This window comes from Asparagus officinalis, chromosome 6 (assembly GCF_001876935.1).
Source record: "Asparagus officinalis chromosome 6, Aspof.V1, whole genome shotgun sequence".
Taxonomy (NCBI): Eukaryota; Viridiplantae; Streptophyta; class Magnoliopsida; order Asparagales; family Asparagaceae; genus Asparagus; species Asparagus officinalis.
The window spans coordinates 49,056,205-49,068,286 of record NC_033799.1 but is presented as its reverse complement, the minus strand read 5'-3'; the positions used below and the strand labels follow the sequence as shown (position 1 = coordinate 49,068,286).

Below are 12,082 nucleotides of genomic sequence, written 5' to 3'. Positions count from 1 at the left end.
GCCATTGGGGTCCCTTTTTTTTCTCATTGTTACTTTGATCATTTTCATCACAGAATGCTTAAATTAAAATAGGATTAGCTTCCGAGCATGCAAAGTTGAGATTAACAATGTTTTTCTGACTGATTGTAGATGTGATGTCAACTTTTTCCAAATGCATTCCAAGTTCCTGGAAAATACCCCCTCTACGACTGGACGAACAGGTTAAATGATAGTTTGATATAGGATAATGGATCCATCTCTGGGGAACAAAATACACTGGGAGTGAAAACTAATGTAAATTCCTATAGATTGTTAGGCTCCCAAAATTTGTTTTGTGGTGCATATTATAAATAAGTACCACGATGTAATATTCAATAAAATGACATACTATAAAAGGTTTTGCTAGATGGTCCACTTACCTGTGTCTTTTGATGATTGGTTGTACTACATTATGAAAGTTTTGGTTATGCATGAATTATCCTTACATGTTCCTTGTTCACATATTATTGTAGATCGTTATGCCTTTTTGTTCTTTTTCATTGCTTATAGGATGGTTTAGTCTGTCTCAACCTTCATGTGCTGTCACTTGAGTGCATGTGAACCATTACAGGTACACCATGTATGCATATACATGAAACACCATTAATACCTTTATGTTATCATAAACAATATCTTCTAGTTATTTGGCTTCTGGATGCTTTTTCCAACTGTATGTACTTGTATAAACTCAATAAGTTGGTGAGTTTATACGGTTGTACTCATTTGAACATGTATGTATGTAACATACAGAAAGCACTACTTTTTAGTTGTCATATTTATTTTTTCGAAACTGTTCTATCTAATACCTTTTTTTTCCATGTAGAATTTATAGCATGACATTTTTCATTTGGATGCCAAGTAAGTGCTTATTTCTGCATATTCAAGTTTGATCTTTTGTTAGGTGGACACTGCCGGTTGGTTACAAAGGGCAGGGCAGGAGAAAGGACCAGGATCCTTGAGTGTAGTGCAGTCAAGAAAAAGCCTTATGAGGGCTCATGTTATAGCCTTGGTTCTTGATGCAGAAGAGGTATGCTACCTGTTATTTGTTAAACTAAGCTCTTTTATAGAAGACTAGTATAATGCATGTGCTTTGCACGTGAATGTACATGTTTTAAGTTTTGAATTTTTATTGAATAGTAAAACTATGTGTTAATAAATAAAATTGTATAATAAGATTGCTTAGAAGGAAATGTATGAATTAACTATTATTGTCCAGTTATTATGATTGAATGCTTTTCTTATACTGATAGCCTAATATTAACATTTTTTAAAATAAGTCCGCAAATCTAAAATTGTTCTTAAATAAAATTGTCAATTCTATAAATTCCCTTAAATATATCCCTCCAACTTGAAAGTTGTTAACTTAACTCTAAATTAACTAAGCTGCATTAATCTTACTAACTTTTTCCTAAAATTCCCTAGATAGTTATACTTAACACCTGCAATATATTGCAATAGTTACTTCTTATTATAATTATTTAATAGTGTAAATTAGACTAAATCCTTGTGAACTTTCAGGCCATATGAACTTTAAAAATTACACTAAAACCCTAATGACTTTTTTGTTTCAAAGAAAACCCCCTGCCCAATAACTTTCTGAATTTTGCAGATAATTCCTATAAATTAGAACAAAAAATGGCATAAAAAGGCATTTTGAAAGTTATTGGGGGGTTGGCGTAATTTATCTAAAAGATATTGGAGGCTTTTTACAAAAGTTATTAGGAGTTTGGTGTGATCTCGAAAGTTCATAGGGTCTATTTACTACAAAATAATAAAAGTTCATAGGGTTTTAATGTAATTTATCTTATTTAATATTATAATTCTTAGTTCAAGTAATACTATAAAAATAATTATACTATTTATATACTATAAACTAATCATCTAATTGTTTTTTATTTATACTCTTAAATAATTTAGTACTATAAATATTTTATAAATATATATTATACTATCATTAACAATTAATAGTACTATTATTAATATTAAATAATTTTTTTGTAAAAAGGTTAGTTTTCAATCATTACCAAGTATAGATTGTTCAGTATCATGTAATAATCTTTGAGAAAATGCTCTAAAAATAATTTTAAATTATTTATTTAATGAATATAATACTAAATAAATAGGGTAATTAATAATTTATGTGATATTAATAAACTAATTACACTATTTCAAAATTTATTCTATTTATTTTATTGCTCATTGGATTATAGTATAATTCTTAATAGTATTTAGTAATATATTACTCTATTTATACTATTATTTTAATTACTTTATTATAATTCATAAATAATTTTTATAATAATTTAATTGGTTATTACAAATAGTTGTGTATACTTATATTATAAATTATTTTTTTATTATTTTTAAACAATTGATAGTTATAATATTATTGACAATTATAATTATTTAGGAAGGTGAGGAGGTGCATAATTAATGAGAGGTTATATTTATTTAATGAAAGATTAATTATAGATAATGACATAGTTAGAATTTATCAAAAAATAAGAGGGCAAAAAAAGAAATTAAAAGTTTTAACACCCCAATCCTCTTTTATAGTAGTATAGATATAGATATAGATATAGATACAGATAATGGCTATAATAATCTGCTATGGCATTTTGGTCCTTTATTTCGCGACCTTTACTCATTTCATGCGAAAACTAATTATTGATGCAGCCTAGCATTTTTAGGTGTGTTTGCTTGTAAATGGATATAATGCATCACCAACAATATGCAGCTCCAAATCCAATGCACTGCAACGTGCTTTTTGGATTGCTCGGTTTCCCCAACTATATCATTAGGGCATTAAGATTATATTTACTGTTTATTTCCCTTTCAATATTGATTTAATGAGAAAGACTGATAATCATGTTAATTGTATAAAAAAAATTGTTGGGTAGCTTTATTACACATTTTCAAGATCTGTTGGGAGTATGACAGTTATGAGTCTTTTTAGCATACTCCAGTTATATCAGACTTTATGAGACATTCCAAGTTTCTCATTTTCTTTTGTGCATCCAACTAAACAATAAAATTGGGAAGGTGGTGGAATAGGAGTAGCATGTTGCGTCCAGCTGCACAAACCAAACACACCCTTGGTTAATGTGGCTCTGATTTAATAGTGAAAATACAGTAGAAAGAGAGATTGTCCCTACTCCACCAGCTCCAAGAGATCAATAAACTCTCACCTTATTATTCTCAGGACATTATTTATCCATTCCCTTTCTATCCATTAAACACTATCAAACTTTCTTTTGCCACCATGAGCCAATATTACTTAGACATATTTTGTATTTTACACAACCAACTTAAAAAAAAAAGACGCTGTCTGTGTTGTACATTGTTCAGCCTTACTGTCCTTTGATATTCTCATCTGTCGGGAAGTAGCAGGAAAATATTTTTCTTTGTCACATGACAAAGCATTAAGCTAAGCTCAAACGTTGATGTCTTTATGTTGACATGGAAAATCCATGTATGATGATGATAAGTAAGTGCATTTTCCTGCTTCTGTTCCAGTCAATGTATAACAACATCATGTGTTGTGTTATTCTCTATGCTTTGTAAAGATCCAATATTCTCTAGTTACCTCCTCCATTTTAAATTTCCCCCCCATGAATCTATCATTTTTAATGAAATCTTCTATTTGCAAAATACCTTCCCATCAACAATTCACCTTTCTGTTATAGTTTCAGTATATATCATTATAACATCTTAAACTATCTTTGACGGCTGTGAAATACTACTTGATTGCAGATTTAGACTGAAGTGAGTTCATTTTATGGTTTCATCAACTTTTGACACATATTTGCCTAAATTTTTCATACAGTTTTCAAGGAGAACTGATAAGTCCTTGATGATTTTGTTATAAAACTTTTCATTTCTCGATAAATCGAGTAAATACGGAATCTATTTTGACCTCAGACACGTTAATCTAGCCTAGCTTTCAAATCTCACAGAACTTTTGAGGCATTCCTAGTATACTTGTATCATCTTCAGTCGCAATAAATTGCAGTTACCAACTGCATATTATCTAGGTGCATGTACTTTAAAATGGGAATATCATGAACATACTGGAACGGTCAAAAAATGATATTTGCTCTGGAAAGAGCTATTAGTTCATGGGCACGTCCTGAGAGAATAACAAAGGCAAAGCAACACCACAGAGGCCTTTCTCAGTGGTAAAAGGTTAGGATTGGATTGGGTTATGTCAATGTTTAAAAAAGCGTTTGTGGAGTGCGTTTCAAGGCACCTCTCAGCGCGTTTGGCTGGAAAAACGCTACGATGCGTTCTTCAAAAACATTCGTTCCTGTGAATCGCTCGCTTCACTTCATGAGGCGCAGGCGTCAGTGATGAAGCGCACGCGCATCGCTTTGTTTTTGCTTTGAAGCTCAGGGGTTCATCAAGGTTAAAAAAAGGGGGGAAAAAGAGGAAAGCTGAAAAAAATTCTGCGAAAATAACTGACCTATTCCTATTATGATTCGATTATGGTTCCTGTTAGAATCTAACTGATCCTCTGCTCTATATAACTCGGTGGGATCCTCTTCTCCCTCAAAGCTTGAAGAGAAGACGACGCCAGAAATGAGTATTTTTTATCTTGACCCCCTCTCTTCTTTCTTATTGCTTTGGTTTTTCTTTTTTTAATAGTTCTTTTTGGAACTTTAGCAGTCCCGATCTCTGTTTTTAACCCCACTGTCGTTTGCTCTCCTTTATTTCTATCTCTTTGAATAGTCTTTTGACTGTCTCATTTTTCTAGGGTTACTAAATACTTTTACAGCTTAGTAGCCCATATTTTTAGGCTATTAATACTTTACAGTGATACTAATTCATTTTTTTAGGGTTATTAAATATTCTTACAGCTATTGCTCTAATTTAATAATGCAGATTTTGACTAGTATCTCATCTTCCTAGGTACATCACTTATTTCTACGGCTATATTTTAAAACTTCAATACTGTAGGCTCATATTCCAGAAGGCAGTAATGACTTTACCAGCTATCTTTTCTAACTTCACTAGTGCATGCGTCTGCCCAACTTGTTAGAAGACAATACTTTTTAACCATCCTTAATACACTGGTGCCTTAATTTCTTATGCAAATATTTAGTTGTTACTTTTTATTAGAGTTTAGAGAAATGACAACTTGTGTGTGTGTGTATGTGTCATTTATGTTTTATTTAGTACAATATACATACTTATGCACACACATACATACATACATACATACATAAGTACATACATACATTAAATAATATAAATAAATGGAGAACTATGAAACCTATGCTTCATGTCTCAAAGCTTACACTTCGCTTCACAGGGAGCAAAAACGCTTTGCCTTGCTCTTCTACTTTTTAAAACATTGGGTTATGTGATACCCCACTTTTAAATCACGCCTATATCATTTGTTTAGTAAATGAAAACAGTCAAATAGCTGATACATTTGCTATAAAGGTTATCTTGTTTATAACTTCCAAAACTTCATCTTGTTTATACCTTCTGAAATTTTCATGTATGAGGTTGACTTACATATGCATATTTTTATGCTTTATGATATATCGACGACTGCAAGGGTCATAGGTAAAATCTAATAGTTTTTACCTTGTTGTGTTTTTTCTGTACTTTGTATAGTTTAGAACTACTTTTTTGCTTAGATGGTAAGGTCCTACATCCCGTTGAATGTTTTTCATAAAATAATGAAGCTTAACAATCTGATATTGGACCTTAATAAATTCACGAAAAAGGCATGAAGGCAGTGCAACATAGTAAAGGAGTCTTCCCTCCTTCCTGATCAAGCCCTTGTGAAGAGCTATGTTGCATGGGTAGGGGTACGGGTACATGTATGGAATGGAACACGACAAATTTGTAAAAGGTAGGGCATGGAGGCACAGCTATATAAATGTTTATATACACAAAATATTATACATTGGAGTTAATAATTTATATGAGAACAAAGATGAGAATTAAAATTCCTACAACATTTTTATGTTTTCTTTGTTGCGTGGATTATAAATTAGAAAATCACTAGTTTATGAACTAGGCATCAAAATGACCCTCCAAAATCATAATTCGAAACCAAGCCTATGTCCAACGAGTTTTAAGAAGTGAATGTGAAGTGTAGGATATCTGTCTAAAAAAAAATGCTTGACAAGTGTTTTAAATTAAAACATGTATTGTATAATTTAGTACATGCCTAATAAGTATATGCATATATTCAAGGAGTGTCCAAGGTGTTTGGGTACTGGTATGAGTAGGGTACAACTTCAGATTAGAAGTACCCAGGTAACATATATGAAGAGACAGGTATCATTTATGAGTATTATTATTTGTACCAAAGTGAACTCCTTGGCATGGTTGTGCTTCTTTTCTAGTATATAAACTAACATAGAACGAAGCGTGGAAGACAGTAAAGGAGAATGGTTAAATGAAGAACGAAAGTCAGGACAATGAAGAGTTATATGACTACCTTTTTCTTGATCACTTAGTTCTTTTCATTTAGGTCTCAATATATACATTTGTAATACTAACCTATTGCATTCAGGCTTCTCATGGTATTCCTGTAAAGTGTAATGTTAAATCCTGAAACCACTTGTATGATGTGAATTAAAGATCTATCATCTATCTAATATAACTGACAAATCATTATTTCCACCTCATGCTGCTCTGTTTTCTTTCAATATATAGATTGCTAGAGCCAATAAAAGCATGAAACATGCAGAAGTGGTAATAGCTCGCCAAGCAATTGAAGAGGGTCGTGGCCTGGTTGTGATTGTCAATAAGATGGATCTACTTAGAGGAAGACAAAATTCTGCATTGTATGAAAAGGTCATCGAGGCTGTTCCAAAAGAAGTCCAAAGTGTTAACCCGCAGGTTTGTTTGTTCCTTTTTTGTACATGATTTAAAACATTAATTTCGCCTGGTAAAACCTATTTGCCTTTATTGCTTCTACATTTTTAGACCTTTTTTAGTTGGATAATATGATACATGAAGTTCGCTCTGATGATTTTTTATCTTTTCATGGATTAACCTTTTAGAACTCAAATGAATTTGTGGTAAGAACTAGGTATTACTGACTTTTCTTTCAATTATTTATTAGAAAATGTTTTCATTGCTCCAATTGCTTTATGGTTCATTTCAGTGTTTAATAGCAACTGATCAATAAATATGTGAAAACGTCACAATGCAGACACCTGCTTTTGCATCTCATTTTATTGTCAACGTTGCGGCACATATGCTTACCGGAAATATAGTTAGGTGATCTTCAGAATTCGTACTTTTATTGGAGGTCGTCATTTTTTCTTAGTTGTTTTGGTTCTTCATTCCAGATTATACTTCCATCACCAAATTGTGTTTGATTGCAAACTTTACAAAAGTTTGAGAATGATGATTTTCTTGTTTTAGATTGTTGACGATAATTCTACCCCACCGATGTAAAACATAAAAGCATGTTGTAAATCATCGTAACATTTGGTTGGAATTTGGATATAAATCACGTGGGTTCAGTTTTGTTCTTTCTTTAGTCATCTACTTGTTTTAATCTACCTCTTAGTGGTCCTGAGTTGTTTTGGTATATCAAACTTTTCATTTCTTGTACTTCAGAACTGGGAACTCTTCCAGACCATCAAGAAACACTCTTCCTTGATTCTTTTCTGTTATTAAATGTTCAAATTCCTTATATACCGTAGTTTATAATGTAATCAAGGCTACAAAAATTTATTCAAATCTTTAATCTGCAAAGCATGTATGTCCTCTCTGCATATTGTATATTTTTCCTCAAGAACTGTTGAAAATACCAAAAGACAGGATAAAACTGTCAATAGTCTCCATTAATTGTATTTTAATCAGCAAAAGCTGTAGGTTGGTCTTCCTGCATGTTTTATTTTTGTGAACGTTGCTTTTATTCCCCTTGGTGAGTTTTATTTATTTATTTATTACCCATTGAATCTTGTGGATAAGCCTCGGTTATTTATTTTTTTTCCTGTGGTGCCGAAATGCCCGTATAAATATGTTCAGGAAACTGGTTATTAAAATTTGAAAAATCATCCTATCTGGTATAGGCAGACCATTTTGAACTGTATTTTGAACTATACAATCTGAAACAGGTCTAATTATCAGAATTTAGAATCAAGTAAGTTATTAATTGTTTTTTCTCATTTTTTGATTAAAATTGGCAGAAACGGTGCTGAACAGCTTGTACCCTAAAAATTTTGGTTCCCAAATAGGAGAAAAACGAAAAAGGAACAGTAATATTTATTTAGATTGCAGATAAGCTGTGCCACTTTCAGGTAAAACTAGCTTCCTATAATGAGCTTTTAGGACTACCAGTGTTGCACATCTAGATATGGCCCAAGCCGTTGTTTGGTTCGATGCAGCTTGTAGGGACTGTAACCACAGTTGCATGCAAATGGGATATTTTGGACCAGTTGCAGCTATTTTTTTCGGCAGTTGCAAAAAAGGCGTCTAATTGCAGCTGAAGACTTAGATAGATTTTCGCATTAGTCGCGGTTCCAAGCTTTTCGAGCTGTGAATGGGTTTAAGTTATAACTCCAATTGCATCAACTTCTTCTTAACATAAATCCAGAAAGTCGCGTACCTCAAAACAAGCACCAATAACTTCATCTCTTACCATAAATTGTAAAATTTTAAAATTGACTCAACTCAAGCAACTGCAACTACAAACTGTATACAACAAAAATTTCAGCAGCAATTGCAGTTGCATGTTATTGGCACTTGCATTGTAATTAGTAGTTTCAACGACCCAGTCATTCCACAGTATAAGGCCAAAGTACTCTATAAAAAAAGCTCTAAGTATGTTTTCATTTGGGTTTAAATTTAAATAAAAGTAACTTCAGATTCCCTTCAATACCCAAGAAAATAACTAGACGCAACCAAAATAGAAAATAATCCATAGAATTGCGACAAATAAATTTTTTTAACATGTGAACAGAATTTGAAAGATGAAGACATGCTCACAACATTTTTCTTCCTCATATGATATCCCAACTTTTTTCTTGATCTTCCTAAAAAGGATAAAAATGATTTGATAACCTAATACTTAACAACACAATTGGAGCTCAAGTGTACCTGAGCATATCAGAGCTTCAAATATTGTATTCTATCATTCTATGTATATTTCTCTATTTCATGTCCAGTTGGTCCTGGTTTCCGGTTTCATGTCCTTGTATCGTTTTGGTTTCATCAGATGATCGAGCCATATTTACTTAGGAATAAAAGCTTCCCTGTTTATTTTTTTACTTGCTAACAACTTGTGTATGGTGTACAATGAGGAAAGATAATATTTATCCTTTGTCTTTTGCTAGGATAGTTTGAAGTATGACAGGATAGTCGAGAGCAGTACATTCCATAGTGGAGGTAATGAAGCAGTGCACTTTGTTAAGCTGAAATGATGCTATTTGACTGGATGCTTGATCAGTTGACTAAATTATGTAACAGATTTGTGACAGGAGAAAATGATCATAGTTCCTAGCAGTTTTACTGGACCAGTGAGTTCTGGCTCCTTTTTATTTCACCATTTAGTAGAGGGGTTTCTATTATCCTAGTTGCTCTGGCATTTTGCTAAAGGATTTAGCATTGTTTTTATTTTGTATATTTCCTTTTAGTAGCTATATTGTAGAAATATTGCTCACGCCAAAATTTCAGGGCACAAGTAGTTCTTACCCTGCATTTCACTATTTTTGCAGGTCACTGAAATACCGGTTGTGTTTATTTCAGCTTTGGAAGGAAAAGGACGTATGGCTGTTATGAACCAGGTTATTGATACATACAAAAAGTGGTGTCTAAGACTATCAACAGCACGCCTTAACCGATGGTTGCGCAAGGTAAAGCAACATTTCATAGTGCTTTGGTGCTATCATGCTATTTCTATTTAAAAATGAGGCTAATATTTCATAGCCAGGCTTACATATATAAAGACTCATGTTATCTTGTTTGTCTATTAAAAAGTAACTCATTCTTTCTGATGTATAAGCTTGCATTTCAATCTCTTAGTAATTACAATTAGAAAAAGAACAGAAGTTCATCCTGCCAATTTTATGCCAAAATGGTATATACCTGCAGTTACTTTCTTCTTGCCATTGTTTTCACCAAAATTCACGTACTTGCATATTAAAGATGAGAAAATTTTCAATATTCTTCTCCATTATGCATGCAATAGAGGCAATAGCAATGTAGGCATTCGTTACTTTTGAGTGCACATCATTTATCAACCCCAATCTGAATGGAAGTAAAACAACGATGAAGCCTTCATGCCAAAATTTTGGGGTCGATCCCACTCTTCCACTCAGTTCTGTTGAGGGTTCTCTCCTTCACTAAGTTAATCATATTCTTCTCAACATCTTCTATCCAAATTCTTTTAGATCTACTTCTAATTTTACACTTCCCATTAATTAGAACCTAGTCACTTCTCGTAATGGGTGCATTTTAATGGCTCATTTACATGAATCTGAACATAAATAAAGAAGAATAATAAAAGCAAAAGTAGTTTATTATTCTTAGTGCTAAAAATTTTCAGAACAATTAGATGGTGGCAGGTTGTCATTCTTACTGATAAAAATTTTCATACATCGCTCAAATTTCATGCAACGGTAGTCTTTTTAAAATACCTTTTCCACTTTATTTATTCACGAACAGGTTATGAGCAGGCACTCCTGGAAAGATCTAGCAACCCAACCAAGGATCAAGTACTTCACACAAGTGAAAGCTCGACCTCCAACATTCATTGCTTTTTTAAGCGGGAAGGCGCAACTTTCAGATTCCGATATGAGATTCTTAACAAAATCCCTAACAGAAGATTTCGATTTGGGTGGGATTCCAATTCGTATAATGCAGCGATCTGTCCCTAAAAAGACGGCACCAGGAAGCAAGAGCAGTAGAAGCTTGCCACTTTCTAAGAGCAATAAGAGAGGGAGGTCAGATAAAAGGGCTCGATCATCAGAACTCGCTTCGACTTAATTTTTCGGTTTTATTTATTATATTATATGAACACAAGTTACCTGACAGCAAGTCTGGAAGAAGGGAGTCACTCTTTTGACTCTAGGCGCATACTTTCGAGTCACGCTTTTGACTCTAGGCGCATATTTTCGTCATGGAATCTTGATTCAATCCTACAGTTTTCAAGTGCATTATGAGGAAGATAATGAAACTGTTGAGGGAAAAAGTTTGGCTCGAAGGATCCACGAAAAGCTTGATAAGCAAGGAAACATGGGGTTCTTTTTGGATATACAAGTTGTAAGTGTCTAACTAATCTCTATGGTTATTGTGGTTAGAATGTAATGAACTCATTATTTTGTGTTTTTCTGAAAATGTGTTGTTTAAGTCTTATGAAGTATGTTCATTTGGAAAACATAATTTTGAACTGTGCTTCAGAGAGAAAATTTAGAATCTCTTATTAAGGTGAAACTATAGCAATATTGTTCTGTCTTTGCTAAGGTAGCGCTTCAATTCCATGGTACTTTCTATGGGCTAAATTGCCAGACTGATATTTTAAGTTAGATCCCAATTACCAATACGGTTCTGAGAAGCTACTGTCAATAAAACATTTTTTTCCCATCGGTGGTGAGAATTTTTTAGAGAATTGTAGTTTTTTTATTGGGAAATTTTCTTCCATTGCTGACTCTTAAAGTTATTGCATTTTACACCCTCCTTTAACCTCTCCAATTCAAATTTATTTCAACCGATTACCCAGTAAAATTTTTTACATTGCTAGCTCTTAAAGTTATTGCATTTTACACCCTCTTCTTTTTTGCTTCAACTTCTGAATTCAATTTTCTTAAAGTTATTGCATTTTACACCCTCCTCCAACCTTTCTGCAATTCAAATTTCCTTTAACCTCCTCCTTAACCCTCGTGTTCTCTTATCAATAGAACCGTTCTCCTTCAACCTCTGCCATTTCAAACCCAGCTCCTTGTTTTGGCTAGTGTTGAGTTTGAATTTGGAGAAGTTGAAGCAGAAGGAAGGTTGAATAAAGAGGGTATAAAGAAAAGGATGAAGAAATTTGGCTTGGGTAAAAGAAGAAACTAGATATACAAAGTTTAATTAAGCCTTATTTTATTAC

At 32.8% G+C, this 12,082-nt stretch overlaps 1 protein-coding gene across 3 annotated transcripts in view; it reads left to right on the top strand.

The window, feature by feature from the left end:
• LOC109844756 (GTPase Der) overlaps nt 1–11,427 on the top strand; it is an 18,994-nt gene extending 7,567 nt beyond the window's left edge. For 2 of the 3 annotated variants that reach the window (XM_020413869.1, XM_020413868.1), the window contains exons 5-8: nt 920–1,045; nt 6,694–6,879; nt 9,711–9,848; nt 10,660–11,427. In XM_020413869.1, coding sequence (XP_020269458.1) covers nt 920–1,045; nt 6,694–6,879; nt 9,711–9,848; nt 10,660–10,980 — 771 coding nt within the window. In that variant the 3' untranslated portion in view covers nt 10,981–11,427. The remainder of the gene's footprint in view (nt 1–919; nt 1,046–6,693; nt 6,880–9,710; nt 9,849–10,659) is intronic. The other variant, XM_020413870.1, reaches the window with a different exon arrangement.